Genomic DNA, 25,280 nt, shown 5'->3' on the forward strand with positions numbered 1-25,280 from the left:
CATTGTGTCGTTTTGTTTTGTATTTCCATCATTGCAGTATTTATTTAATTTTGTACAGATATTTCATAACTCGCTTTGGTAAACGGATGCACTGTTGCTAATCTGACTGATTGAGCAAACAAATCACAAAACCTCTCCCGCTGTGTCGGTAAAGCCTTATTCCGGCACAATATTGACTTGGAATTTCCTTCAGTTTTTCTTCTCTCTGAGTGACAAAGCCCAGTTATTGAGAGGGAGGATGAAGTAGTGAAGTAGACGAAGTGGCATTAACTGTGTCTGTTCAGAAAGCTACTGAGACAATGAGGAGGTGGTTTCTGCCATATCTTCCATGTCTTTTTGTGTGCAACAGAATGAATTCACTGCTTCCCTTTTATAGAAAGTCACTGAACTAACAGAGAAGGGAAACTGGACAGAGAATTTCGGACTCTTCCTCAGTCTGGTGATGGGCAAAGGTTCGCAGACCCGGAGGGCGATGTGGGAATCCTTTGTGAAAATGCGGACTGAGTTACAGAAGTTGGACAAAATACTCAAGGAAATACAAGAGCTCGGTATGTTAAAGACATGCACTGAACACAAAGTCATACAGTACTGAATTATAACAATTTTAATTTACCAACTCTGTTTTCATGAAAGTCTTTTGATTTAAACAGGCCCCGACCCACAGGAAGACATGAACATCTCCCAAGGGTTATCTCAGGTACCCACTCAACTGATAGGTGAGTGATGAAATGCTTGGTTTAAACAGCATCTCAAATATTAGACTGAGGCTTTGCAGAACCTGGGAATCGATTTTTTTTTACCATAATCATGTGCTGCGTTCTGGATGCAAGTTACAATTGAAAGAATTTCTCGTTATAATGTATTTTCCACGATTCCAGATGTTGATTCTGCTCACACACAAGAGGAAATCTGCAGGTGCTGGAAATCTGAGCTACACACACACACAGTGCTGGAGGAACTCAGCAGAACAGGCAGCATTTATGGACAATAGCACAGTCTATGTTTCTGGATGTCTGTTGACGGAAGCATAGAAATCTTACAGCACAATAGAGTCCCTTCGCTCCACAAAATTGTGCCGCACATATCCTGACTTTAGAAATTACCTAGTGCTACACATAGCCCTCTACTTTATAAGCTCCATCTACCTATCCAAAAGTCTCTTAAAACACCCTGTAGTATCTGCCGCCACCACCGTTGCCGGCAGCCTATTCCAAACACTCGCCATTCTCTGTGTAAAGAAACTTACACCTGATATCTCCTCTGTATCTACTTCCAGGCACCTTAAAACTATGCCCTCTTATGGTAGCCATTTCAGCCCGGGGAGTGGGGTGGTGAAGCTTCTACGCCAGTTATTCTAACCTCAGTGGTTGGGAAATTGTTGGAGTCTATTATTAAAGATGAGGTTTTTGTTATTTGGAAACTAATGATAGAATATTTCGAAGTCAGACTCGTTTCTGTGAAGGGAAATCTTGTCTGACGAATCTGCTTGAGATTTCTAAGGAAATAACAAGTAGGGTGGACAAAGGAGATGCAGTGGATGTCATTTATATGGATTATCAGAAGGCGTCTGATACAAGAGGCTGCTGAACAAGATAAAATCAGATGGCGTTACAGGAAGGTTACTGGCATGGATAGCGGAATGGATGACAGGCAGGAGGCAGGGAGTGGGAATAAAAGGAACCTTTTTCTGTTTGGCTGCCAGCGACTGGTGTCTTTCCTCAAGGGTTAGTATTGGGACCGCTACTTTAAAGATTAATTGTCAATGATTTGGATAATGGAACTGATGGCTTTGTGGCAGGGTTTGCGGATGATACGAAGATAGGTGGAGGGATCGGTAGTTCAATGCGATTGTATCAGGTCACAGACAAGTTAGAAGAATGGGCAAAAAGTGACAGATGGCTACACTGTTGAGAAATGTATGATAATGCATTTTGGTACAAGGAACAATAGTGAAGACTGTTATCTAAATGGGGAGAATGTTTAACATCTGAGTTCAATGTGGCATCATGCTGGAACCAATGTTGAAGGCCGGATGGCATCTTCCTGTTCTGTTCTGTGTTCTATGAAAGTCCTGTGACAGCTGAAATCCTGAACCACCTGCTACCGAAATTTATCGGTATCTGCTCTGTTCTTCACCACCCGAACTGTAATCGGCATGGCTTTCAAACATGTATTTCAAGTCACGAACCAGTAGCATCTCCCCTTTTCCCACTTTCCACAGACGTTGTCTGACCTGTACTCACATCTACACTCCCGTCCTTCTACAGCTGTGCTGCAGAGGGCAGGCCAACATGCTGCATAACGGTGGCGGACTGCAAGGCTCTACAACGGGTAGTCAAAACTGTCCAACGCATCACTGGCACCCCCAGCCTACCTTCCATCAGGGACGTATATACAGAAAGACTCCGGAAAAAGGCCAGGGGCTTCAGGAAGGATCCCCACATCCTGCCTATGGGGTGTTTGCCCCTCTATCATGAGGGAGGAAGGATCCCACCTATCCTGCCTATGGGCTGTTTGTCCCTCTCCCCTGAGGGAGGAAGGATCCCACCTATCCTGCCTATGGGCTGTTTGCCCCTCTACCATGAGGGAGGAAGCTACGTAGTATCCACAGCAGGACCACCAGACTCAAAATCAGTTACTTTTCTCAAGCAGTAAGACTGATCAACACCTCTGATAACTAAGCCACCCCTCCACAACTAACAATACCTAGCCACCACCAGCACGGTTTTAAAATTGTCTGTCACAACCACCTGAGGTCAGAGTGACTCCTGTATCGTATATATTTATATTTATTGTGTTTTTCATTGTTTTCTTTATCTGAGTTTCTTGTGCTACATCAGATCCGGAATAACAATTATTTCTTTCTCCACTACTCTTATGTATCTTCAATCTTGTATCTGCTGAGTATTTACAACACATACTCTTTCAGAGACACGAGACTGCGGATCTGCCGTGTCAAACCATTTTCTGGAGGAACTCAGTGAGCTGAGCAGCGTCTGTGATGATGGAAGGTGGGGAGGGGATTTGTCTGCGTTTTGTGTCAAAATGCTGACTATCGCAATCTCCTGAACAAGACAATCACATTTTATCTACCAACAACCCCTACCCACAATGCACGTGCTGATCAACAAAGATACTTTGTGTTTTGAATCAATGACGGGGGGAGGGGAGGGGAAGCTGTGATTCCCCGACCTGTTCCTTTGACAGAATGCCAACTACCCGTTTCTCTAACTCCATACGCCACATCAACAATGGGCTTTCAATGTTTCTTCCACAGGAACAATGATATCTCTGACCGCAGTGAGAGGTTGTCCAGTACGCGACAGTCGGGGTCAGTAAACTTCCAGGGAAATCCTGACCTTCACAGCACAGTTAATGTGGAAATGTGATGATCTGGTGTTTATCTAGACCAGGGCTCTCTGTCCAGTCACCGGACTGTTAATCGAATTTACTTTACTGTACGAACATTCATTGATGAGTTCAATTAATGCAATAGCTTTGAGCAAGTCTTGTGTACTAAAATTACTGAGTTCTGAGGTGAGGCATCTAACAGTTTGTCTGCTGTCTGTTCCCATTGAAGATGTTCAACAGAAACACAAGGAGACTCTGCGGGCACAAACTGAAACACTGAGAATGAACACGATCCTGATGAGGGAGAAGGTGCAGGTTTTCCAGCTGGTTGATCGATACGCTGAGCTCACAGTCATTTCTACTTTTCGAGATCGGAGACTGGTGGAACATGAGCTGCTGGCAAGAAGCAGAGACCACGAGGAGTGGAGAGAGAAACATCCCGATGTAGAACTGAAAACAATCCGGATGTAACAGTTGTTCCAGAGCAGCTTTTTACGGAATAACTCAAAATCTGGGAGCTCGGCAGCAGTGGCCGGAGTCTCGGGGATCGGGAAAACAACAATGGTACAAAAGATTGTTTATGACTGGGCCACAGGGAAAATATATCAGCAATTCCAGTTTGTCTTCAGTTTCAAATTCCGGGATTTAAACTCCATTAACTGCAGAATAAACCTGAAAGAACTGATTCTGCATCAGTATCCTTACTTTGGGAATATCCTGAGAGAGGTCTGGAAGAACCCAGAGGGATTGCTGTTTATATTTGATGGTCTGGATGAATTCAATGACAAAATAGATTTTTCTGACAGTCGGAGAGACACAGAACTTCGGTCAACATGCACAGATCCTGAAATCAAGTGCAAGGTTTCTGACATTGTGTACAGTTTAATCCAGCACAAGCTGCTCCAAGGGTGTTCAGTGCTGGTGACCACCCGTCCCACTGCGTTACATTTATTGGAAAAGGCAGAGATCAGTGTCTGGGCTGAAATCGTTGGATTTGTTGGTGAGGAATGGAAGGAGTATTTCATCAGGCATTTTGATGATCAGACGGTGGCGGCAGCTGTTTTCAAACACGTGGAGGAGAACGAGATCCTGTACACCATGAGCGACAACCCCTCCCACTGCTGGATCCTCGCTCTGGCACTGGGCCCCTTCTTCACACAAAGAGTCAGGGACACGCAGCGAGTTCCTAAGACCATCACCCAACTATATTCCTACTATATTTACAACATCCTGAAAAACCATGGCCGTGAGATTAAGAACCCCCGTGATGTGTTACTCAGTGTTGGTCAGATGGCCTTCAGAGGAGTGACCCAGAGGAAGATTGTGTTTACAGATGGAGATTTGATCAACAACAATCTTCAGCCTTCCCAGTTGCTGTCCGGGTTCCTTTTGGGGAGGGACGATTCTGCCCAGAGCGTGGTATACACATTTCCACACCTCACCATCCAAGAGTTTGTAGCTGCACTCGCACAATTCCTGAATCCACATCCCAGGGATATCATGAAATTCCTCACTGAAGCCCAGAACACGACCGATGGGCGATTTGAGGTATTCCTCCGTTTTGTTGCTGGCCTCTCCTCCCCAATGACAGCTTGGTGTCTGGAGGAGCTTCTGGGTACATTTCATCATGAAACAACCTGCCGGGTGATTGACTGGGTGAAGGAGAAGGTTAAACGCCAGAGTAGAAACACAGGGAGTGAAGCTGGTAAAAGGAGCCTCCTGAACACATTGCACTACCTGTTTGAGTCTCAGAATCGTGGACTGGCTCAGTCCGCACTGGGATCTGTGGAAACACTTTCATTCAGCAGAATGTCACTGACCCCGTCTGACTACACGGTCTTGTCTCATGTCATCGGACTCTGTGATACAATGAAACGTCTCGTACTGGAGAACTGCCACATTCAGTGCGAAGAGATCCAGCGGCTGGGACCCGGGCTGCACAAGTGCCAGGAGTTGAGGTAACTTGATTAATCTCTCACTCTGAACTGTGAAACAGTTCCAATGCGTTGTTTCAATGTAAAGGCATTTGGGTTTAACTGTGATAAATTAGATTGTGAAGAATTGTGACAAATGCCAGGGGATCGGTCAGTAATACCCCAATAATAGAACCACAGAAACATAGAACACTACAGCACAGTACAGGCCCTTCAGTCCTCCATGTTGGGCCGACCCATATAATCCTTAAAAAAGTACTAAACCCACACTACCCCATAACCATTTTTCTTTCATCCATGTGTCTGTCCAAGAGGCTCTTAAATACCCCTAATGTTTTAGCCTCCACCACCATCCCTGCCAAGTCATTCCAGGCACTCACAACCCTCTGTGTAAAAAACAACTTACCCCTGATGTCTCCCCTAAGCTTCCCTCCCTTAATTTTGTACATATGCACTCTGATGTTTGCTACTGGTGCCCTGGGTAACAGGTACTGACTATCCACCCTAGCTATGCCTCTCATAATCTTGTAGATTTCTATCGTCCCCTCTCATTCTTCTACGCTCCAAAGAGAAAAGTCCCAGCTCTGCTAACCTTGCTTCATGTGACTTGTTCTCAAAACCAGGCAACATCCTGGTAAATCTCCTCTGCACCCTCTCCATAGCTTCCACAACTTTCGTATAATGAAGTGACCAGAATTGAACACAATACTCTAAGTGCGGTCTCACCAGTGATTTGTAGCATTGCAACATGACCTCTCTACTCTTGAACTCAATACCCCTGTTATTGAAACCTAGCTTCCCATAGACCGTCTTAACTACCCTGTCAACCTGTGCAGCGACCTTGAGGGATGTATGGATTTGAACCCCAAGGTCCCTTTGTTTATCCACACTCTTAAATGACTGACCATTAATCCTGTACTCAGTTTTCTGGTATGTCCTTCCAAAATGCATCACCTCACTCTTGTCCGGATTGATCTCCATCTGCTATTTTTCTGCCCAACTCTGCAGCCTGTCTATATCCTCTTGTAACCTTCATCAACCTACAGTTTCATCCACAACTCCTCCAATCTTCCTGTCATCCGCAAACTTACACACCCATCCTTCCGCCTCTACATCCAGGTCATTTATAAAAATCACAAATAGCAGGGGTCCCCGGACAGATCCCTGCGGCACTCCACTAGTCACCGACCTCCAGGCAGAATACTTTCCTTCCACGGCTACCCTCTGTTTTCTTTCTTTAAGCCAACTTTTTATCCAAACAGCCAGGGTTCCACTTATTCCATGCCTCATGACTTTCTGGATGAGTCTCTCATGAGAGACCTTGTCAAATGCCTAGTTAAATACCATGTAGAGCACATCCACTTCCCTACCCTCATCAATTTCTTTTGTTACCTCTTCAAAAAACTCAATCAGGCTCGTGAGGCACGATTTTCCATTCACAAAGCCATGTTTACTATCCATGAGTAGACTGTACTCCAAATGCTCGTAGATCCTATCCTTAAGAGTCCTTTCCAGTAGTTTGCAGACCACCGACGTAAGACTCACCGGTCTATAGTTCCCAGGTTTCTCCCTATTACCTTTTTTACACAAGGGAACTACATTTGCCATTCTCCAGTTCTCCGGCACTTCCCCTGCAGCCAAAGAGGATTCAAAGGTCATAGCGAATGCTCCTGCGATCTCTTCTCTGAATTCCCACAAAAACCTGGGGTGTATCATATCCGGCCCTGGGAATCTATTAATCTTAATATTTTTAAGAAGATCCAGCACTTCTTCTTCCTTAATCTCTACATTGTCCAGCACACAGTCCTGCTCTACTTCGACCTCATCCTGATCAAGATCCTTTTCACTTGTGAATACTGAAGCAAAGTATTCATTTAGGACCTCCCCAACCTCCTCCGCTTCCAGGCACATGTTGCCCTCTTTATCCTTTAGCGGTCCCACCTTCGTTTTCGTCATCCTCCTATTCTTCACCTACACATAGAACGCCTTGGGGTTATCCTAAATCCTACATGCCAAGGCCTTCTCATGCCCCCTTCGAGTTCTCCTAAGTCCTTTCTTTAGCTCTTTCGTGGCTACCCTATATTTCTCATGAGGCCCTCCTACTTCCTGCTTCTTATATCTAACATATGCTACCTTTTTCCTCTTGAGGAGTTGCCTCACATGTTTCGTCAGCCACGGTTCCCTTTTCCTACCATTTTTTCCTTGCCTCCGTGGGGCAAACCTATCCTGAACCCAGCTCAAGTTTCCCTAAACTTCTATCATTTTACTTCTGTGCTTTCCCCTTTGAACATCTGCTTCCAATTTACTCTCGCTAGTTCCTTCCTCATCCCTTCAAAGTTAGCCCTTCCCCAGTTAAGCACTTTACCATTTTGTTTGATGTTGCCCTTTTCCACAGCTATGCTGAAGCTAACGGGGTTGTGAACACTCTCACCATAATGCTCCCCAACCAAGAAGTCTGTCAACTGACCAGGTTCATTACACAGAACTAGATCCAGGATAGCCTCTCTTCTCGTCGGCTGATCCACATACTGTGTCAGGAATCCTTCTTAAACACACTTGAGAAATTCAGCCACATCTATCCCCCTTGCACTCAGGAGGTGCCAGTCAATAAGAGGGATGTTGAAATCACCCAAAACTACTACCCTGTATTTCCTGCACCATTCTAAAATTTGCCTGCTTATCTGCTCCTCGGTGTCCCGAGGGCTATTTGGGGGCCTATAGCCTACTCCCAGCACAGTGATTGATCCCTTACTATTTCTGACTTACACCCAGATTTACTCCGTGGACACTCGTTCTGCAGCATCCTCCCTTTCTATAGCCGTGATACTATCCCTGACCAGCAATGATACTCCCCCACCCTTTTCTACCTCCCATCCTATTCCTTTTAAAAACACCTGAACCCCGGGACCTGCAATGTCTGCAGTGAGATGCTGAAGATGTTCTATAGGTCAGTTGTGGAGAGCGCCCTCTTCTTTGTGGTGGCGTGTTGGGGAGGCAGCATTAAGAAGAGGGACGCCTCACGTCTTAATAAGCTGGTAAGGAAGGCGGGCTCTGTCGTGGGCAAAGTACTGGAGAGGATAACATCGGTAGCTGAGCGAAGGGCGCTGAGTAGGCTACGGTCAATTATGGAAAACCCTGAACATCCTCTACATAGCACCATCCAGAGACAGAGAAGCATTTTCAGCGACAGGTTGCTATCGATGCAATGCTCGTCAGACAGGATGAAGAGGTCAATACTCCCCAATGCCATTAGGCTTTACAATTCAACCGCCAGGAGTAAGATATGTTAAAGTGCCGGGGTTGATTGTATTTAATGTATTTAAGTAAACTACTTAAGAACTTTTTAAAAGCTATTATTAATGCTTTTTGAGAGAGTGATTTAGATGCATATCATATTTTTACTGAGTTAAGTATTGTATGTAATTAGTTTTGCTACAACAAGTGTATGGGACATTGGAAAAAATGTTGAATTTCCCCATGGGGATGAATAAAGTATCTATCTATCTATCTATCTATCATCATCTAATCCTGCTCTTCCTCCAACCAAGTTTCAGTAATGGCCACAACATCGTAGTTTCATGTACTAATCCATGCGCTAAGTTCATTCACCTTGTTCCTAATACCCCTAGCATTGAAATAAACACATTTCAACCCCTTTAGCTGGCTACAATTACGTTCTGTCCCCTGCCTGTCCTTCCTCATCAACTCTGAACTCTTAGCATCATGCCCTTGTCCTTCTACCTTAATCCCTGCACTCACATTCTGATTCCCACCCCCCTGCCAATCTAGTTTAAACCCTCCCGAACAGCTCTATCAAACCTGCCCGCCAGGATATTGGTCCCTCTGGGATTCAAGTGCAACCCGTCCTTTTTGTACAGGTCACATCCGCCCCAAAAGAGGTCCCAATGATCCAGAAATTTGAATCCCTGGCCACTGCTCCAATCCCTCAGCCACACATTTATCCTCCAGCTCATTCTATTCCTATTCTCATTGTCGCGAGGCACAGGCAGTAATTCCGAGATTACTACCTTTGAGGTCCTGCTTTTCAACTTCCTTCCTAACTCCCTGTAGTCTTCTTTGAGGACCTCTTCTCTTTTCCTATTATGTCATTGGTACTAATATGTACCACGACCTCTGACTGTTCTCACGCCCACTGCAGGATATCTTGGACGCGATCAGAAACATCTCGGACCCTGGCACCTGGAGATAAACTACCATCCGAGTTTCTTTCCCGCGTCCGCAGAATCGCCTGTCTAAACCCCTGACTATAGAGTCCCCTATCACTACTGCCTTCCTCTTCCTTTCCTTACCCTTCTGAGCCACAGGGCCAGACTCTGTGCCAGAGGCACGGCCACTGTCGCTTCACCCAGGTAGGCTGCACCCAGCTAGGTAGAGAGGGGTACTCTCTAGTACCTGAATCTTCCCCTTCCCACTCCTGACTGTGACCCACTTGCCTGTCTCCCGTTGCACCGATGTGACCACCTCCATTTAACTCCTCTCTATCGCCTCCTCACTCTCCCTGACCAGACGAAGATCATCGAGCTGCAGCTCCTGTTCCCTTACACTGTCCCTCAGGAGTTGCCTCTCGTTGCACCGGATGCAGATGTGGCCTTCCGGGACGCTGGGGGACTCCAGAACCTCCCACATCTGACACCGACCACAGAAAACTGGCCTCCCACACATACTACCTCCTTTTGCAATCAACAACTGCCTCACCTCGTCCCGTTACTGCCGAAGCCCGTGGAGCCAAAGCCCTTTCACTCCGCTGCCCGCTGGATATGCTTCCTTCTTTTTAAACTGTCTCTCCCCCAAGGAGGGGAGTGCTCTGTGATTCCTTGTGAAGGGCTGTTCGAGACTTCATCAGATCAGTGAACAACTGCCATTGGTTTAATGACAGAAAATCACATGAATGGCCGTGTTTCTCACGGCTTGTGACACATCCATTGACAATGTTCCTTCTCACTGTTACTGACCGAGACTGACTGCCACAGAGCTTTATACCCTCTTCCCGGTGAGGGACAAGAGAGGATTAGCGGATTGTCCCAGCGAGAGAGAAACAAATAGCTGTGTGAGATTGTCCTCCTCCTGCCCTTCCCTGTGTCTGAGTATTACCATCACTCCTCCGGTGTGACTTCGCTCACTGACCCCATGTGGGCATCTCCTCTCCCGATTGCGCGCCTCAGTTCACACTATCCCTCCCGTTCGATTAACGTTTGCGTCCCTTCCTCTATTTGTCTTCCTGTGGGTATCTCCGCCCCGTATTCCTTTTTCCTGAGGAGTCTCTCTTCACCATCATCCACTTCCTGCGGTATCTCTCTTCCCCATGCTCCTTCGTCCTGTGGAAGCTCCTTTTCCCAGCTACATTCCTCCTGTGGGGTATCCTTTCCCATCACTTGTCACCTGGTGGGAGGTTCTTTCGTCAGCTCCCATGGACAATTTCCTATACACAACTCCTAACTGATCCTTCTCTTCCGACCACCTCAAGTCTTCCTCACTGTGGGACTCTCCGGCCCTGCTCCTTACGATGCTCTCATGTCAGTAACACTTTGAACCATCTGGGAATCGGACAGATTATGTGGAGTTTACAGGGTCACACCGACAGACTAAATTACTGACATTGCGTGAATACCCTGGAGCTGGTCAGTGAGGGACATTGACTGTGATGGGAACTCCGATCAGTGATTTACTAAAGGGTTTAATGTTTCCTGAATTATCCGAGAGAGAGAGTGAAATTTGCTCAGACCCACGGTTTAAATCATTTTGCTGATCAATTTGTCTGTGTTTAGACTTGGGCGGAATGAACTGGGAGATTCAGGAGTGAAACTGTTGTCCGCGTCTCTGAGGAACCCAGAGTGTAAAATACAGAAGCTGTGGTAAGTACCAGATTGTGGGAGATTGTGTTTACAGTCACTGGGCGTCTGACACTGAACATTAATGTGATCAGTAATTGTGTTAGTAATTAACACTGGGGATTTGTACCGTCTCCTATTTCTCTATCTCCTTCGCCCTGGCTTTCTCTTATCTCCAGGCTGGACAAGGTTGGTCTCACAGATTCTGGTGTCGAGGATCTTGTCATTGCTCTCAGTACAAACCGATCACTGACGGAGCTGATCCTGGGATCAAACTCGCTGACAGACCGATCTATCCCTGCTCTCCGCCGCCTGGTTCTGACACTTCCAAATCTGGCGTGCATCTGGTGAGTGTTTGTGTTAACGTTCAATGTGATAACATATCAGCGGATCCGCGGGTTTTCTGGTGATATTTCTGGTGATAACTTGCAGGATGCTAGGAATAAATTTGTCCCGGTGAGGAAGATAAAGAATGGTAGGGTGAAGGAACCATGGGTGACAAGTGAAGTGGAAAATCTAGTCAGGTGGAAGAAGACAGCATACATGAGGTTTGGGAAGCAAGGATCAGATGTGTCTATTGAGGAATATAAGGTAACAAGAAAGGAGCTTAAGAAGGGGATGAGAAGAGCAAGAAGGGGGGCATGAGAAGGCCTTGGCGAGTAAGGTAAACGAAATCCACAAGGCATTATTCAATTATGTGAAGAACAAAAGGATGACAGGAGTGAAGGTAGGACCGATTAGAGATAAAAGTGGGAAGATGTGCCTGGAGGCTGTGGAAGTGAGCGAGCTCCTCAATGAATATTTCGCTTCGGTATTCACCACTGAGAGGGAACTTGATGAGGGTGAGGGCAATATGAGTGATGTTGATGTTCTGAAGCATGTTGATATTAAGGGAGAGGAGGTGTTGGAGTTGTCAAAATACATTAGGACGGATAAGTTCCCGGGGCCTGACGGAACATTCCCCAGGCTACTCCATGAGGCAAGTGAAGAGATTATTGCTGAACCTCTGGCTAGGATCTTTATGTCCTGGTTGTCAACGGGAATGGTACCGGAGGATTGGAGGGATGCGAATGCTGTCCCCTTGTTCAAAAAAGGTAGTAGGGATAGTCCAGGTAATTATAGACCAGTGGGCCTTACGTCTGTGGTGGGAAAGCTGTTGAAAAAGATTCTCAGAGATAGGATCTATGGGAATTTAAAGAATCATGGTCTGATCAGGGTAAGTCTGCATGGCTTTGTGAAGGGCAAATCGTGCCTAACAAGCCTGATAGCGTTCCTTGAGGAAGTGACCAGGCATACAGATGAGATAATGCAGTGGATGTGACCTACATGGATTTTAGTAAGGCATTTGACAAGGTTCCACACGATAGGCTTATTCAGAAAGTCAGAAGGCATGGGATCCAGGGAAGTTTGTCAAGGTGGATTCAGAATTGGCTTGCCTGCAGAAGGCAATGTGTCGTGGTGGAGGGAGTAAATTCAGATTGTAGGGTTGTGACTAGTGGTGTCCCACAAGGATCTGTTCTGGGACCTCTACTTTTTGTGATTTTTATTAACAACCTGGATGTGGGGGTAGAAGGGTGGGTTGACAAGTTTGCAGACGGCACAAAGTTTGGTGGTGTTGTAGATAGTGTAGAAGATTGTCGAAGATTGCAGACAGATATTGATAGGATGCAAAAGTGGGCTGAGAAGTGGGAGATGGAGTTCAACCGGAGAGGTGTGAGCTGGTACACTTTGGAAGGACAAACTCCAAGGCAGAGAACGAAGTAAATTGCGGGATGCTTGGTAGTGTGGAGGAGCAGAGGGATCTGGGGGTACATGTCTACAGATCCCTGAAAGTTGCCTCACAGGTAGATAGCGTGGTTAAGAAAGATTATGGGGTGTTAGCTTTCATAAGTCGAGGAATAGAGTTTAAGAAACGCGATGTAATGATGCAGCTCTATAACACTCTAGTTAGGCCACACTTGGAGCACAGTGTCCAGTTCCGGTCGCCTCAGTATAGGAAGGATGTGGAAGCATTGGAAAGGATACAGAGGAGATTTACCAGGATGCTGCCTGGTTTAGAGAGTATGAATTATGATCAGAGATTAAGGGAGCTAGGGCTTTACTGTTTGGAGAGAAGGAGGATGAGAGGGGACATGATAGAGGTGTTCAAGATATTAAGAGTAATAGACACAGTGGACAGCCAGCGCCTCTTCCCCAGGGCACCACTGCTCAGTACAAGAGGACATGGCTTTAAGGTAAGGGGAGGGAAGTTCAAGGGGGATATTAGAGGAAGAGTTTTCACTCAGAGAGTGGTTGGTGCGTGGAATGCACTGCCTGAGTCAGTGGTGGAGGCAGATGCACTAGTGAAGTTTAAGAGACTACTAGACAGGTATATGGAGGAATTTAAGGTGGGGTGTTATATGGGAGGCAGGGTTTGAGGGTCAGCACAACATTGTAGACCGAACGACCTGTAATGTGCTGTACTATTCTATGTTCTATGTCTGTGAGTCTTGTTGAAACATTAACCCCAGTCCCCTGTCACTGACACTGTTGCGTAATCTGTTTACTTCATCTTTATTCTTTCGTTGGCTTCAGGCTGCGGCACAATCGGTTCAGCGAGACCCGCGAGAAAGAACTGAACTGTGTGCAGGAACCCAGACCCAGATTGGGAGTGATCCTGTGAGCAACCTAGCCCGCGGGATGTGGACATTCCACGGCCTCGCCTTTAACGGCTGTCCTCCCCTTTAATGACCGCGCTTCAGGTTTAACTCCCAACGGTGCTAACAGATCCCGGCTTTAGCCGAGCGCTCTCTGACGTCAGAGGTGATCCCTTAGCCACGTGTCTACGTCTCCTGTCCAGGGCTTCTGATTCCGCCGAATGTCCTTGTGCAGGTTATCCAGGGGGATTCTGAGGAATTACACAGACAGGAAGAACCCAGGGCGAGGCTCAATCTGTGACACCATTGTCCCGGGGTGAGATTATCCGGCGGAGAGGATCTGTTTGCTCACTATGCTGAGCCCCGTGGCGGTGTGGTCGATAAAATGATGTAAAATTGACAAAGACCTCATTTGCGACGCTGAGTCGGCAGCGATTTCGGACACTTGGACACTGCCCGGATTTGAGATTTTATAATCATCGGTTCCCAGAGGCAGGGTGATGGTGAGAAACGGGACTGATTATTCAAACTGTCACTCATTGTTGGCGGTCTGTCAATTGTGCGTAACTGTGAATGAATCGGGAGCAGCTTATATATTCCCGCTCTCCTGCGGGTCACAGAATGTTTAGTTTACACTTGTCTTGATGAAATCAATAAACTGCTGTAACGTTCTGTCCTGGTGTCGGACTTGACATTTATTTGAGGAGAAGCAGTGAATTGAGTTTCCTGCTGCCCTGCGCACCTTGTGCAATGCAACAGCGCCCCAGAGCTCCTTACACAGGTTCAGTGGCGTCTCACATCCAGACTCAGGAATGTCGGTCTCACAAACACTGGCACTCAAGATCTTGTCCCCCGTCCACACTCCTGCCCACCCTGCGCTGTCGTCGCTGCTCCTCCCGGGCTCTGCTCACTACCCCTCCTGCGATCACCGCGTTCCCCCTCCTGCGCTCTAGTGGCTTGCCCCGCCTGCGCTATCAACGCCTCCCCATACGCGCTGTCCATGCCCCACCCCCTCGCCCGCTGTCCTTGACCCCTGCACCCGTGCCCTCTCCTTCTACACCACTCACGGCTTAAAATGTCCCCGTGTACTGTCTTTGCCCTCCCACGCCCGCGCGCTCCACTGCAAACGAGCAAAGACCAGCGAATATCTGAAGTGTGCCCACTAACTTCCCGAATAGGAAAGGGATGAGAGATGAGCTCCCAGCAGTAAACACGGGGTGAGGCTCCCCCCGCGCTGTCCCCATCGCACATGACCAGGGTCAGGCACAGGTAGAAGCTCCCACTGCACCGTCACATGACACCCCCACGGGGTCCGACGAGGACTGGAACTCCCTCCACATGATCCCATCACAAAATTACGTCGTCAGGCACAGAGTGAAACCCCGTCCTCATCGTCCCATCACACCCGGTCGGGATCAGACACAGAGTGAAGCTCCCTGCGCACACTTTCATAACAGACTTCTGGGTTCTGATACACTGTGATGCTCCCACCACAACGTCCCGTCCACACACTACCGTGGTCGCACAGATTGACGTTCCATCCACACCGTTCGGGGCCCAGGCACAGAGAAACGTCTTAAAGTCAGATAGATTAGCTAGGTATTAGAGTTAAAAGATGTTACAAAAAAAAATATCATCGTGTTCAGCTTGGAACTGGGGTACAAGGAGCATCCAGACCCACACCCCCCGACCCCCGCCACAAGCACTAACGAGATAGATTTTAGTAGGGGAGACTACAGAGACGGAGATAGGGAAGCAGTGAAGATGTTGCACAGACTGGGAGAGGCGTAGAGAAGTGAAGGAATTGCAGACTCAAACAGGGATGTAAGGAAGGGAGGGGCCACGGAGAGGTCGAGGAACGCAAGGGAAAGAGGATGCACGAAAATCGGGAGGGCTGGAGGAGGACAAGGACACTGGCAGAGGCGTACCGGTGTATCTTAGATCTATAGCGGTTTGCAATCTCATTCGAATTCTTGGGTCAATATTTACTAAAATCTATCTCGTGAGTGCTAGTGGCTGGGGTCGGGGGGTGTGGGGCGGGATGCTCCTTGTACCCCAGTTCCAAGCTGAACACGACATGGATAATTTGGTAATAACGGGACCCCAGCCCTTCCGATCTCTGTCACCGTTCGTACACCTAACCGGTGCTGATTCGTTCCCGTCCACTCTCACCGACCGGACTCCACCCTTTCCCATTCAATCTCATCGCTCGCAGCCCCCGTGTAACCCCACAACTTCCCAGGGCTGACCCCAGAACTTCCTATCTCTGCCACCGTTCGTACACCTGACCGGTGCTCATTCGTTCCCGTCCACTCTCACCGACCGGACTCCACCCTTTCCCATTCAATCTCATCGCTTGCAGCCCCAGTGTAACCCCACAACTTCCCAGGCCTGACCACACAACTTCTCAGTCTTTACTGGAACTCCTTGGTTTTAATATTTACAAGTACTTCGGGCATTGCATGCGTTTGTTGAGATATATGCCAACGGAATTGGTTGCGATCCATCTCTCTCAAGTTATTGGCATGTTACTATCAAATCTCCCTCTATATTTCCCCAACAGGGTGTGTTCCGATGCCTCATTTTATCCCCAGTGTATGAAGAGAGTAATCCTGGGACATAGATCACTCTGGAGCCCCCTCGACACCCTCCCCCCGGCCGTTTGTCACACGCAACTTATTTTATCCCCCAGTTGAGTATTGAGCGTCCCGGGACACAGGTCAGACAGATTGTTAAGTCTCCTTTACATTGGATAAGGGATGTAAATACCAACTTTTTATCCTCAGTGTGCCACCGAATGCTACCGGGATATAGAACAGACACAGTGTGGAGCTCCCATTACGTCATCGCCAGAGTGAACCCGCAATCTCCACATCCTGAATGTTGGCACTGGGCTCTTCCAGGACACGGGTCAGACTAAAGCAGAGCTGTATCTACACCACCCAAACAGAGTGTTCCCCCACCCACCTCTTTATCCCCAGTGTGCACAGCGGTTGTCCCTGGGATACGTATATATGTCCACTTTGTTCTAGCCCCTTCGCTTTCCCATCACTATCCCTAACCCAATCTCTCTTCACTTGTTCATATTACCCTCTCCTCATCCTTCCCTTCCACCCCACCACGCTAACCCCCTCTCCCTCTTTGTCCTCCCCTACCCTCTCTCTACCTCTCTTTCTACCAGCTCTCTTCTCCTTCTCTGTCTCCCCTCTTTTTTCCCCTGTTTCCCATCCCTCACCCCAACAATTTCATTCACATCGCTCGCATTCTCTTCCCGCACTCCTTCCCACTGTCGTGTACAGTGTACACGCTGACGACTTTGTGGAACCGAGGGGGCCCAAGCCGAAAGCGAAGACGGTGGGTATGGTCGAAGTGAAAGACCTTCGGCAGGTCTTGCTGAAGGCGTGGGAGGGAGGGAGAGAGAGAGAGAGAGAGAGAGAGAGAGAGAGAGGGAGAGAGAGAGAGAGAGAGAGAGAGAGAGAGAGAGAGAGAGAGAGAGAGAGAGAGAGAGAGAGAGAGAGAGAGAGAGAGAGAGAGAGAGAGAGAGAGGAGTCTACGGTTTCCGTAGCCTCACACTGGACATTTTGCCAGGGATGGTTCCGAGCCTCCATATCCCACGATTTTCAACGTGCGTATTTCCCACACCGAGAACTCCCGGTGTCGTATTCCACAAAGGGAGTTTTACAACAGACAGTTCCTGTCATGGCCCGGTCCGTGGACTTCAGACTCTGGGTCTTCCGGCTTTCCCTTGTCTCATTTAGGCTTAATCGTAGGCACCTGATTCTCGTCTTGGGGCCGGGAATATAAGTGAACATGGGCTCGAGGCTGGTTGCTGGTTCGGCTTGTTAGTACCCTGTCCTTGTCTCTGTGGGGTTCATTTCGTCAGTATCATGTCCTTGCCTCTGTGTGGGGTTGTCCCGTCGGTATCCTGTTCTCGCCACCGTGGGGTAAGTCAGGCCGTCCTTGCCGTTACCCTGAGGCTGGACTGTTCCGTTCCTTCCCTCCGAAGCCCGGCCGGCAACCTACGCCTGAAGCCCTGCCCTGCAACGTGTGCCTGGAGCCTCGCCTCGCCTTGCCTCTGCCTGGAACCTTGCCTCGCCTTGTCTCTGCCTGGAACCTTGCCTCGCCTTGCCTGTGTCTGGAGCCTCGCCCTTTTTGGAACTGTCTGTCCGTGTCCACGCCTTCGCTAGTCAGGTCCGGCCGTTTTCCGTTACCTAGCGTTGGGAACTGTCTCGTCGTGGTCAGCGTTTTGTGTAATGAGTCCAGGCCCTAAGTCCTGTATCCAAGGAGGGGTCCCGGCTCTGTTCTGTGTAATGAGTCCAGGCCCTACGTCCTGTATCCAAGGAGGGGTTCCGGCTCTGTTCTGTGTAATGAGTCCAGGCCCTACGTCCTGTATCCAAGGAGGGGTCCCGGCTCTGTTCTGTGTAATGAGTCCAGACCCTACGTCCGACTAAACGGGCAGACTATTATATTCCTGGAGAGAGAATTCAAAGTTCTGAGATGCAACGGGAGTTGGGAGTCCTCTTGCAGGATACCCTTAAGGTTAACCTCCAGGTTGAGTCGATAGTGAAGAACGCGAATGCAATGTTGGCATTCATTTCTAGAGGAATAGAGTATAGGAGCAGGGATGTGATATTGAGGCTCTATAAGGCATTGGTTAGACTTCAGTTGGAATATTGTGCACAGTCTTGGGCTCCTTATTTAAGAAAGGATGTGCTGACATTGGAGAGGGTTCAGAGAAGATTCACTAGGATGATTCTGGAAATGAGAAGGTTAACATATGAGGAACGTTTGACCGCTCTTGGACTGTACTCCTTGGAGTTTAGAAGAATGACGGGAGACCTCACAGAAACATTTCGAATGTTGAAAGGCATGGACAGAGTGGATGTGGCAAAGTTGTTTCCCATGGTGGGGGAGTCTAGTACGAGAGGACATGACTTGAGGATTGCAGGGCGCCCATTCAGAACAGAGATGCGATTTTTTATTTTGGCCAGAAGGTGGTGAATCTATGGAATTTGTTGCCACGGGTGGCAGTGAAGGCCAAGTCATTGGGTGTATTTAAGCTAGAGACTGATAGGTATCTGAGTAGTCAGGGCATCAACGGTTATGGTGTGAAGGCAGGGGGATGGGACTAAAGGGGAGATTGGATCAGCTCATGATGAAATGGCAGAGCAGACTTGATGGGCCGAATGGCCGGCTTCTGCACCTTTGTCTTATGGTCTTACGGTCCTGTACCTAAGGAGGGGTCCCGGCTCTGTGTTCCATGTTCCTGTCTCTCCCTCGACCCAGGCTCTGTGTTCTGCGTTCCTGTTCTCCCTCGACAAGGGCTTTCTGTTCTCGTCTTGTCGATGTGCCTCGCCCAGCCCTGGAGTACCTTGCCCAGCTTTGTGCTGGGATTCCCTCGTCCTGTGCTGGGGTTTACTTGTCCTGTCCAGGAGTCTCGTCCTATAGCCACGTCTTGTCCTCGCCTGGTTCTGGAGTCCGAGCCCCAGTCAAGACGCAGTTTCTGTGTCCTTGCCCAGTCTCTGGCTCGGAGTCCAAGCCCAGGCTCCTAGTCCCCAGTTCCATGTCCTGGTTCCCTATCCTCGTCAAGTCCTAGCCCAGGCCCGGAATCCTTGTCTCGTCTGGATCCTTTGTCATGTCCAGCATCCTTTCATCCTTACTTCCCTTGTTTCCTTCTCCTGCCCAGTCCTGTTCCTGCTATTTCAGTGTCTGTGTCCTGCTTTTGGGTCCACTCCTAACGCCCACATTATGACAGTTCCTGGTATCACCGTGACGCTTGGAGTAATAACTCACAAGAGCTCCACATGAGGATACAGGAACGGTCTCTATCGTTTGCGATATACAGTGGCGTGCAAAGGTTTGGGCACTCTGGTCAAAATTTCAGCTACTGTGAATGGCTAAGCAAGCAAAAGGTGACCTGACTGCCAAAAGGCATAAAGGTAAAGATGACACATTTATTTAATATTTGAAGCAAGATTACTTTTTTTATGTTCCATCTTTTAAAGTTTCAAAATAACAAAAAATGAAAAGTGCCCAAAGCAGAAGTTCGGGCACCCTGCATGGTCAGTACTTAGTAACACCACATTTGGCAATTATCACAGCTTGTAAACACTTTCTGTAGCCAGCTCAGAGTCTTTCAATTCTTGTTTGGGGGATTTTTGCTCATTCTTGTTTGCAAAATGCTTCTAGTTCTGTGAGATTCTTGGGCCGTCTTGCATGCAGTGCTCTTTTGAGGTCTATCCACAGATTTTCGATGATGTTTAGGTCGGGGGACTGTGAGGGCCATGGCAAAACCTTCAACTTGCGCCACTTGAGGTAGTCCATTGTGGATTTTGAGGTGTGTTTAGGATCATTATCCTGTTGTAGAAACCATGCTCTTTTCATCTTCAGCTTTTTTACAGACGTTGTGATGTTTCCTTCCAGAATTTGCTGGTATTTAATTGAATTCATTCTTCCCTCTACCATTGAAATTTTCCCCGTGTCACTGGCTGCAACACAAGCCCAAAGCATAATCGATCCACCCCTCGTGCTTAACAGTTGGAGAGGTGTTCTTTTCATGAAATTCCGCAACCTTTTTTCTCCAAATATTGTGGCTAGAAAGTTCTATTTTAAATTCATCAGTCCACGGGACGTGTTTCCAAAACGCATCGGGCTTGTTTAGATGTTCCTTTGCAAACGTCTGACGCTGAACTTTGTGGTGAGGACGCCGGAAAGCTTTTCTTCTGATGACTCTTCCATGAAGGTCATATTTGTGCAGGTGTCACTGCACACTAGAACAGTGCACCAGCACTGCAGAGTCTGCTAAATCTTCCTGAAGGTCTTTGAAGTCAAACGGGGGTTTTGCTTTGCCTGTCTAGAAATCCTACGAGCAGTTCTCGCGGAAAGTTTTCTTGGTCTTCCTGACCTCAACTTGGCCTCCACCGTTCCTGTTAACTGCCATTTCTTAATTATATTATGAACTGATGAAATAGCTACCTGAAAACGCTTTGCGATCTTCTAGTAGCCTTCTCCTGCATTGTGGGCATCATTTATTTTAATTTTCAGAGTGCTAGGCTACTGCTTAGAGGAGCCCATGGCTGCTCATTGTTGGCACAAGGATTGAGGAGTCAGGGAATTTATAAAGCTTTGAAATTTGCATCACTTTGCCTTTCCTAACAAACTAATTAGGGTCTGGGACCTTGGTAGAATTGATCTGAGAGCGCAAGTCTCTTGGGGTGTCCTAAGTTTTGCATGGTGCCCCTTCCTTTGTTACACTCTAAAATTGTACAAAACCAAAAAAAAAACCACTAATATTGTTTATAATGTTGAAAAGAATGCTTCTCTTTAACCTTATGACTTTTGGAGATCAGTTCATCTTCCACTCACTTAACTATTCACAGTAATAGAAACTTTGAGCAGGGGTGCCCAAACATTTGCATGCCACTGTATTTATTAGTTTGTGATGAACAATCTGTGCAATTGATTGGGGTGGTCGAGAGGGCCAGTCGTTCGAAGGACCCCTGTTTGAATACGTTCAATAGAGAAGGAGGGAGTGAAAGTTTGATTGTAAATGATCAGCAGCGAGGGAGCGACGGACGTAATTGAGTCGGCTGCGGTCACCTTGTATAAAATGGCCGGCAGGGTGGGAGTGACACGCAGACAAGAGAGAGAAGTGTCAGACGGAGTTTAAACGGCAGACAGAGTGGTAATAATACACTGATTGAAAATGAGCCCTCGGCATGAAGTTAGGTACTGACTAATAATTCGACTCATGGAGGGACAGATGCTGGGATTTAAAACGGAGCTCGGAGAGAGAGTGCAACGCGGTAGTGACGCGCGGATTAAAAATGTTCACAAGGCAGGGAGGGGTGGGCTGACTTACAATGGCCGACAGGATGGAAGAAGCAATGAGTTAAAAGGGGTAAAAGGGAGAGAAGGGCATATTGAGAAGCGAGACGCGGTGATAGTTTGATTTACTCTGTTTTACATTTACTCTGTTGAAGGACAATGTGTAAACGCATGAACCATTTCTCCTCCTTAGTCCAAACGGTGATAATACTTACGAGCCCTGCAGCGTTCGAGTTTAAGTGAAGGGACGGAAACATCCACTTCGTTTTGTCGGTGAGGTGAGTTACTCTGGTGGTCAAAAAAACACTGGGAGGAAAACAGTGGCCGAAAGTGAACATGAAACTGGTAAACTGCCTTGTAACTTTCTCTCTCCAACTGCCTTTCAAATTCCCCCGTTTATCTCTCTTGTCCTGTCTACGATGTGACTCGCTCCCCTGCCTCACTTCTATGTCTCTCTCTTTCTCTATCTCTCCCTCTCTCTAACACACACATATGCGCACACGAACACGCGTGCGCGCACACACACATATTCGTTCTCTCTCTCTCTTTCTCTCTCTCTCTCTCTCTCTCTCTCTAACTGCTTCTGCCTCCCCAAAGTCCCGTCAATACTGAGCAAAACTCAGAACAATGTCCCATTATATAACATTCATATGTATATGCTTCTGATCGAAGCTGGGGGCGCGGTCCGGGCGTCGAAATAAAGGCGGGCGACAGACGATTATCTCCTCTCACCGGAGGAGTCGGTAGAAGATTTGGTGGAAGACACCGGCCGTCTTTTGACCGGCAAGTACTGTATGGGGGGGGGGGGGGGGGGAGGATTGAGAAAATGTCAGGGCCAGCCTGATCTTATTGAATGCCGGGGCTGGCTGAAGAGGACTAGAGATTCGCCCTTCTTTCTGTTGTCTGTCTGTTTAAAGAAAAGGAATAAACAGGCCTTTCTTGGGCCTGCATGCTACCCCATGGATATAATAGTTGGCAATCTATGTCATCAGTTTGCCTGAGGAATCATTTCCAAGTCTGAAACTGGCACAAGATTTATATCAACAACACACACAAAATGCTGGTGGAACACAGCAGGCCAGGCAGCATCTTTAAGGAGAAGAGCTGTCCACGTTTATAGGAAGTATATAGATTCTGCCTGGCCTGCTGTGTTCCACCAGCATTTTATGTGTGTTGTTGTTTGAATTTCCAGCATCTGCAGATTTCTCGTATTTGCAAGATTTACATTTATCTTTTGTTAATGATGCAGAATTGTACAATTTATGTTCTGCGTTCTGTCTGTCTTTTCGAGCCTGCAATGACGCTGCAAGTGTTTCATTGTACCTGTCCCTCACCGTCCCTGTGCACACGGCAATAAACCCGACTGGACCTGACAATACTCACTGAGATTTGAGCAGTGATGACCCCGGGCAGATGAGTCAAGCTGATGTAGGCAAACTGAGTGAGTAGGACCAGAGTCCAATATGGGAAATGTATGGTCACCCTCTTCTAAAGAGAGACAGCATCTCTGAGTGAATTGAGGTGCAGTGAGGAGTGCAGAAGATCAAATCTACATTGTATCGATTGCAAGTTATTGTCTGTAAGACCTCGCACAGTTATTTCCAGCTTTATTGAGACAGCACCTGCGATATTTTTCTCAAAGTCATGTTTTCCTTGACTAACAAGTGTCATACAGAACAAATAACGAATCGATGCAGGAACAGTGGACAGCGGGTCAGGCAGCATTTGTGGTCGGAGAGAGATAGAACACATTTCCGATCCACACACTGACGCTGAACTGAACGTGGAGAGCAGATGACCAGTATGGGGAGTTAAGAAATGGGCAAGAGTTGGGCGGGTGCAAGTGAGGATGTGTGGTAGTCAGCTCGATATGGGAGACTTCTGGTATGACACCGCAAATATGCAGATTTTTCAGAGCGAAAAGAGCAGGAAGTCCTTCTCGGAGTTAGAGAAGCTACAGAAGGTTGGTGAATGGGCAAAGAAGTGGCAGATTGAATGCAGTGCATGGAAATATTTTGTCACACACTTTGATATCACCAATGAAGAAGCAGGCTTTCTAAGAGGAGAGAAAATGCAAACAAGAAGACTGAGAAGCTGAGCCTCGGGAGTCCGTGTACAGGCCTCCCATTGTGACGTACACACCGGCACCCTAATGTCCAAAGGTTAATTTGCAGGTTGAGTCTGTGATGAGGAAGGCAAGTGCGATGCTCGCATTCATTTCAAGAGGACTGGAATATAAAGCAAGGATGTGATTCAGAGACTTTATAAAGAACTTGCGAGGCCTCGCTTGGAGTATTGTGAGCAGTTTTAGTTCCCTTACCTGAGAGAGTATGGCTGAAGCTGGAGAGGGTTGAAAGGAGATTCAGAGGAATGATGCTGGGATTGAATGGTTAGTGATATGAAGAGCGTTTGATGGCGCCGGGCCTGCATTCACTGGATGCGCGGGACCTCATTGGAAGCTATCGAATGGTGAAAGGCCTTGACAGGGCGGATATTGAGAGGATGTTTCCTATGGTGGGAGAATCTAAGACCAAAGGACGCAGCCGCGAGATAGAGGAGCATCCTTTTAGAAGAGAGATGAGGAGTGAGTTGTTCAGCCAGCGAGTGGCGAATCTGTCGGATTCGTTGCCACAGGCCCCTGTGGAGTCCGAGTCTCTTTGTATATTTGTCAGAGATCGATAGGTTTCTTGATTGATCAGGGCATGAAATTATACCAGTAGAAAGCAGGAGAATGGGGCTGAGAGGAAATGTCGAAGCAAACCCGTTGGGCCAAAAGGCCTAATTCTTTCCTATATTTTGTGGTCTTACGTTGCTGAATCAGGCGGATGCAGGTGAAGCACAGTCAGGAATGGGGTTGTTGTGGCAGCAAGTTAATACACACGATAATTCAAAATAAGCACATTATCCAGTTCGCCTACCAGCCCCAACTCGGTGTTGAGGATGCCATCGTCTACTTACTGAACCGTGTCTACGCCCATCTGGACAAGCCTGCGAGCACGGTGAGGGAGGGTCATGTTTTTTGACTTCTCCAGTGCGTTCAACACCATCCGCCCTGCTCTACTGGGTGAGAATCTGACAGTGATGCAGGTGGATGCTTCCTTGGTGTCATGGATTATTCATTACCTGACTGGCAGACCACAGTTCGTCCACTTGCAACACTGTGTGTCAGACAGAGTGGTCAGCAGCACTGGGGCTCCACAGGTGACTGTCCTGTCTCCCTTTCTCTTCAACATCTACACCTCGGACTTCAACTACTGCACAGAATCTTGCCATCTTCAGAAGTTTTTTGATGACTCTGCCATAGTTGGAAGCATCAGCAAGGGAGATGAGGTTGAGTACAGGGCTACGGTGGGAAACTTTGTCACATGGTGTCATCTGAATCATTTACAGCTTCATGTGAAAAAGACTAAGGAGCTGGTGGTGGACCAGAGGAGGGCTAAGGCACCGGTGACCCCTGTTTCCATCCAAGGGGTCAGTGTGGACATGATGGAGGATTGCAAATACCTGGGGATACGAAATGACAACAGACTGGACTGGTCAAAGAACACTGAGGCTGTCTACAAGAAGGGTCAGAGCCGTCTCTATTTCCTGAGCAGACTGAGGTCCTTTAACATCTGCCGGACGATGCTGAGGATGTTCTACGAGGCTGTGGTGGCCACGGCTATCATGTTTGCTGTTGTGTG

The 25,280-nt window shown here is 47.7% G+C and overlaps 1 protein-coding gene and 1 long non-coding RNA gene across 2 annotated transcripts; both read left to right on the plus strand.

Moving 5' to 3' along the window:
• Positions 1-418: 418 nt before the first annotated feature.
• LOC140724356 (uncharacterized) lies at positions 419-3,651 on the plus strand. Its single transcript, XR_012098108.1, has 3 exons — positions 419-548; positions 651-716; positions 3,581-3,651. It is a non-coding gene; the product is annotated as an uncharacterized lncRNA (long non-coding RNA).
• Positions 3,652-4,935: 1,284 nt separating this feature from the next.
• On the plus strand, positions 4,936-13,796 carry LOC140724357 (NACHT, LRR and PYD domains-containing protein 12-like). The gene is made up of 4 exons (XM_073038808.1): positions 4,936-5,309; positions 11,072-11,158; positions 11,314-11,481; positions 13,709-13,796. The coding sequence occupies exons 1-4, from the start codon at positions 4,936-4,938 to the stop codon at positions 13,794-13,796; spliced, it is 717 nt and encodes a 238-aa protein (XP_072894909.1).
• The last annotated feature ends 11,484 nt before the right edge of the window (positions 13,797-25,280 follow it).

Source organism: Hemitrygon akajei, unplaced genomic scaffold, assembly GCF_048418815.1.
Source record: "Hemitrygon akajei unplaced genomic scaffold, sHemAka1.3 Scf000196, whole genome shotgun sequence".
Lineage (NCBI taxonomy): Eukaryota > Metazoa > Chordata > Chondrichthyes > Myliobatiformes > Dasyatidae > Hemitrygon > Hemitrygon akajei.

Excerpts from the sequence above, each read along its gene's own strand:
- LOC140724357 (XM_073038808.1), top strand. The coding sequence starts at position 4,936 with ATGACAGCTTGGTGTCTGGAGGAGCTTCTGGGTACATTTCATCATGAA. Across the intron at positions 5,310-11,071 it reads CACAAGTGCCAGGAGTTGAG|ACTTGGGCGGAATGAACTGG; the intron begins GTAACTTGATTA and ends GTCTGTGTTTAG. Across the intron at positions 11,159-11,313 it reads TGTAAAATACAGAAGCTGTG|GCTGGACAAGGTTGGTCTCA; the intron begins GTAAGTACCAGA and ends TCTTATCTCCAG.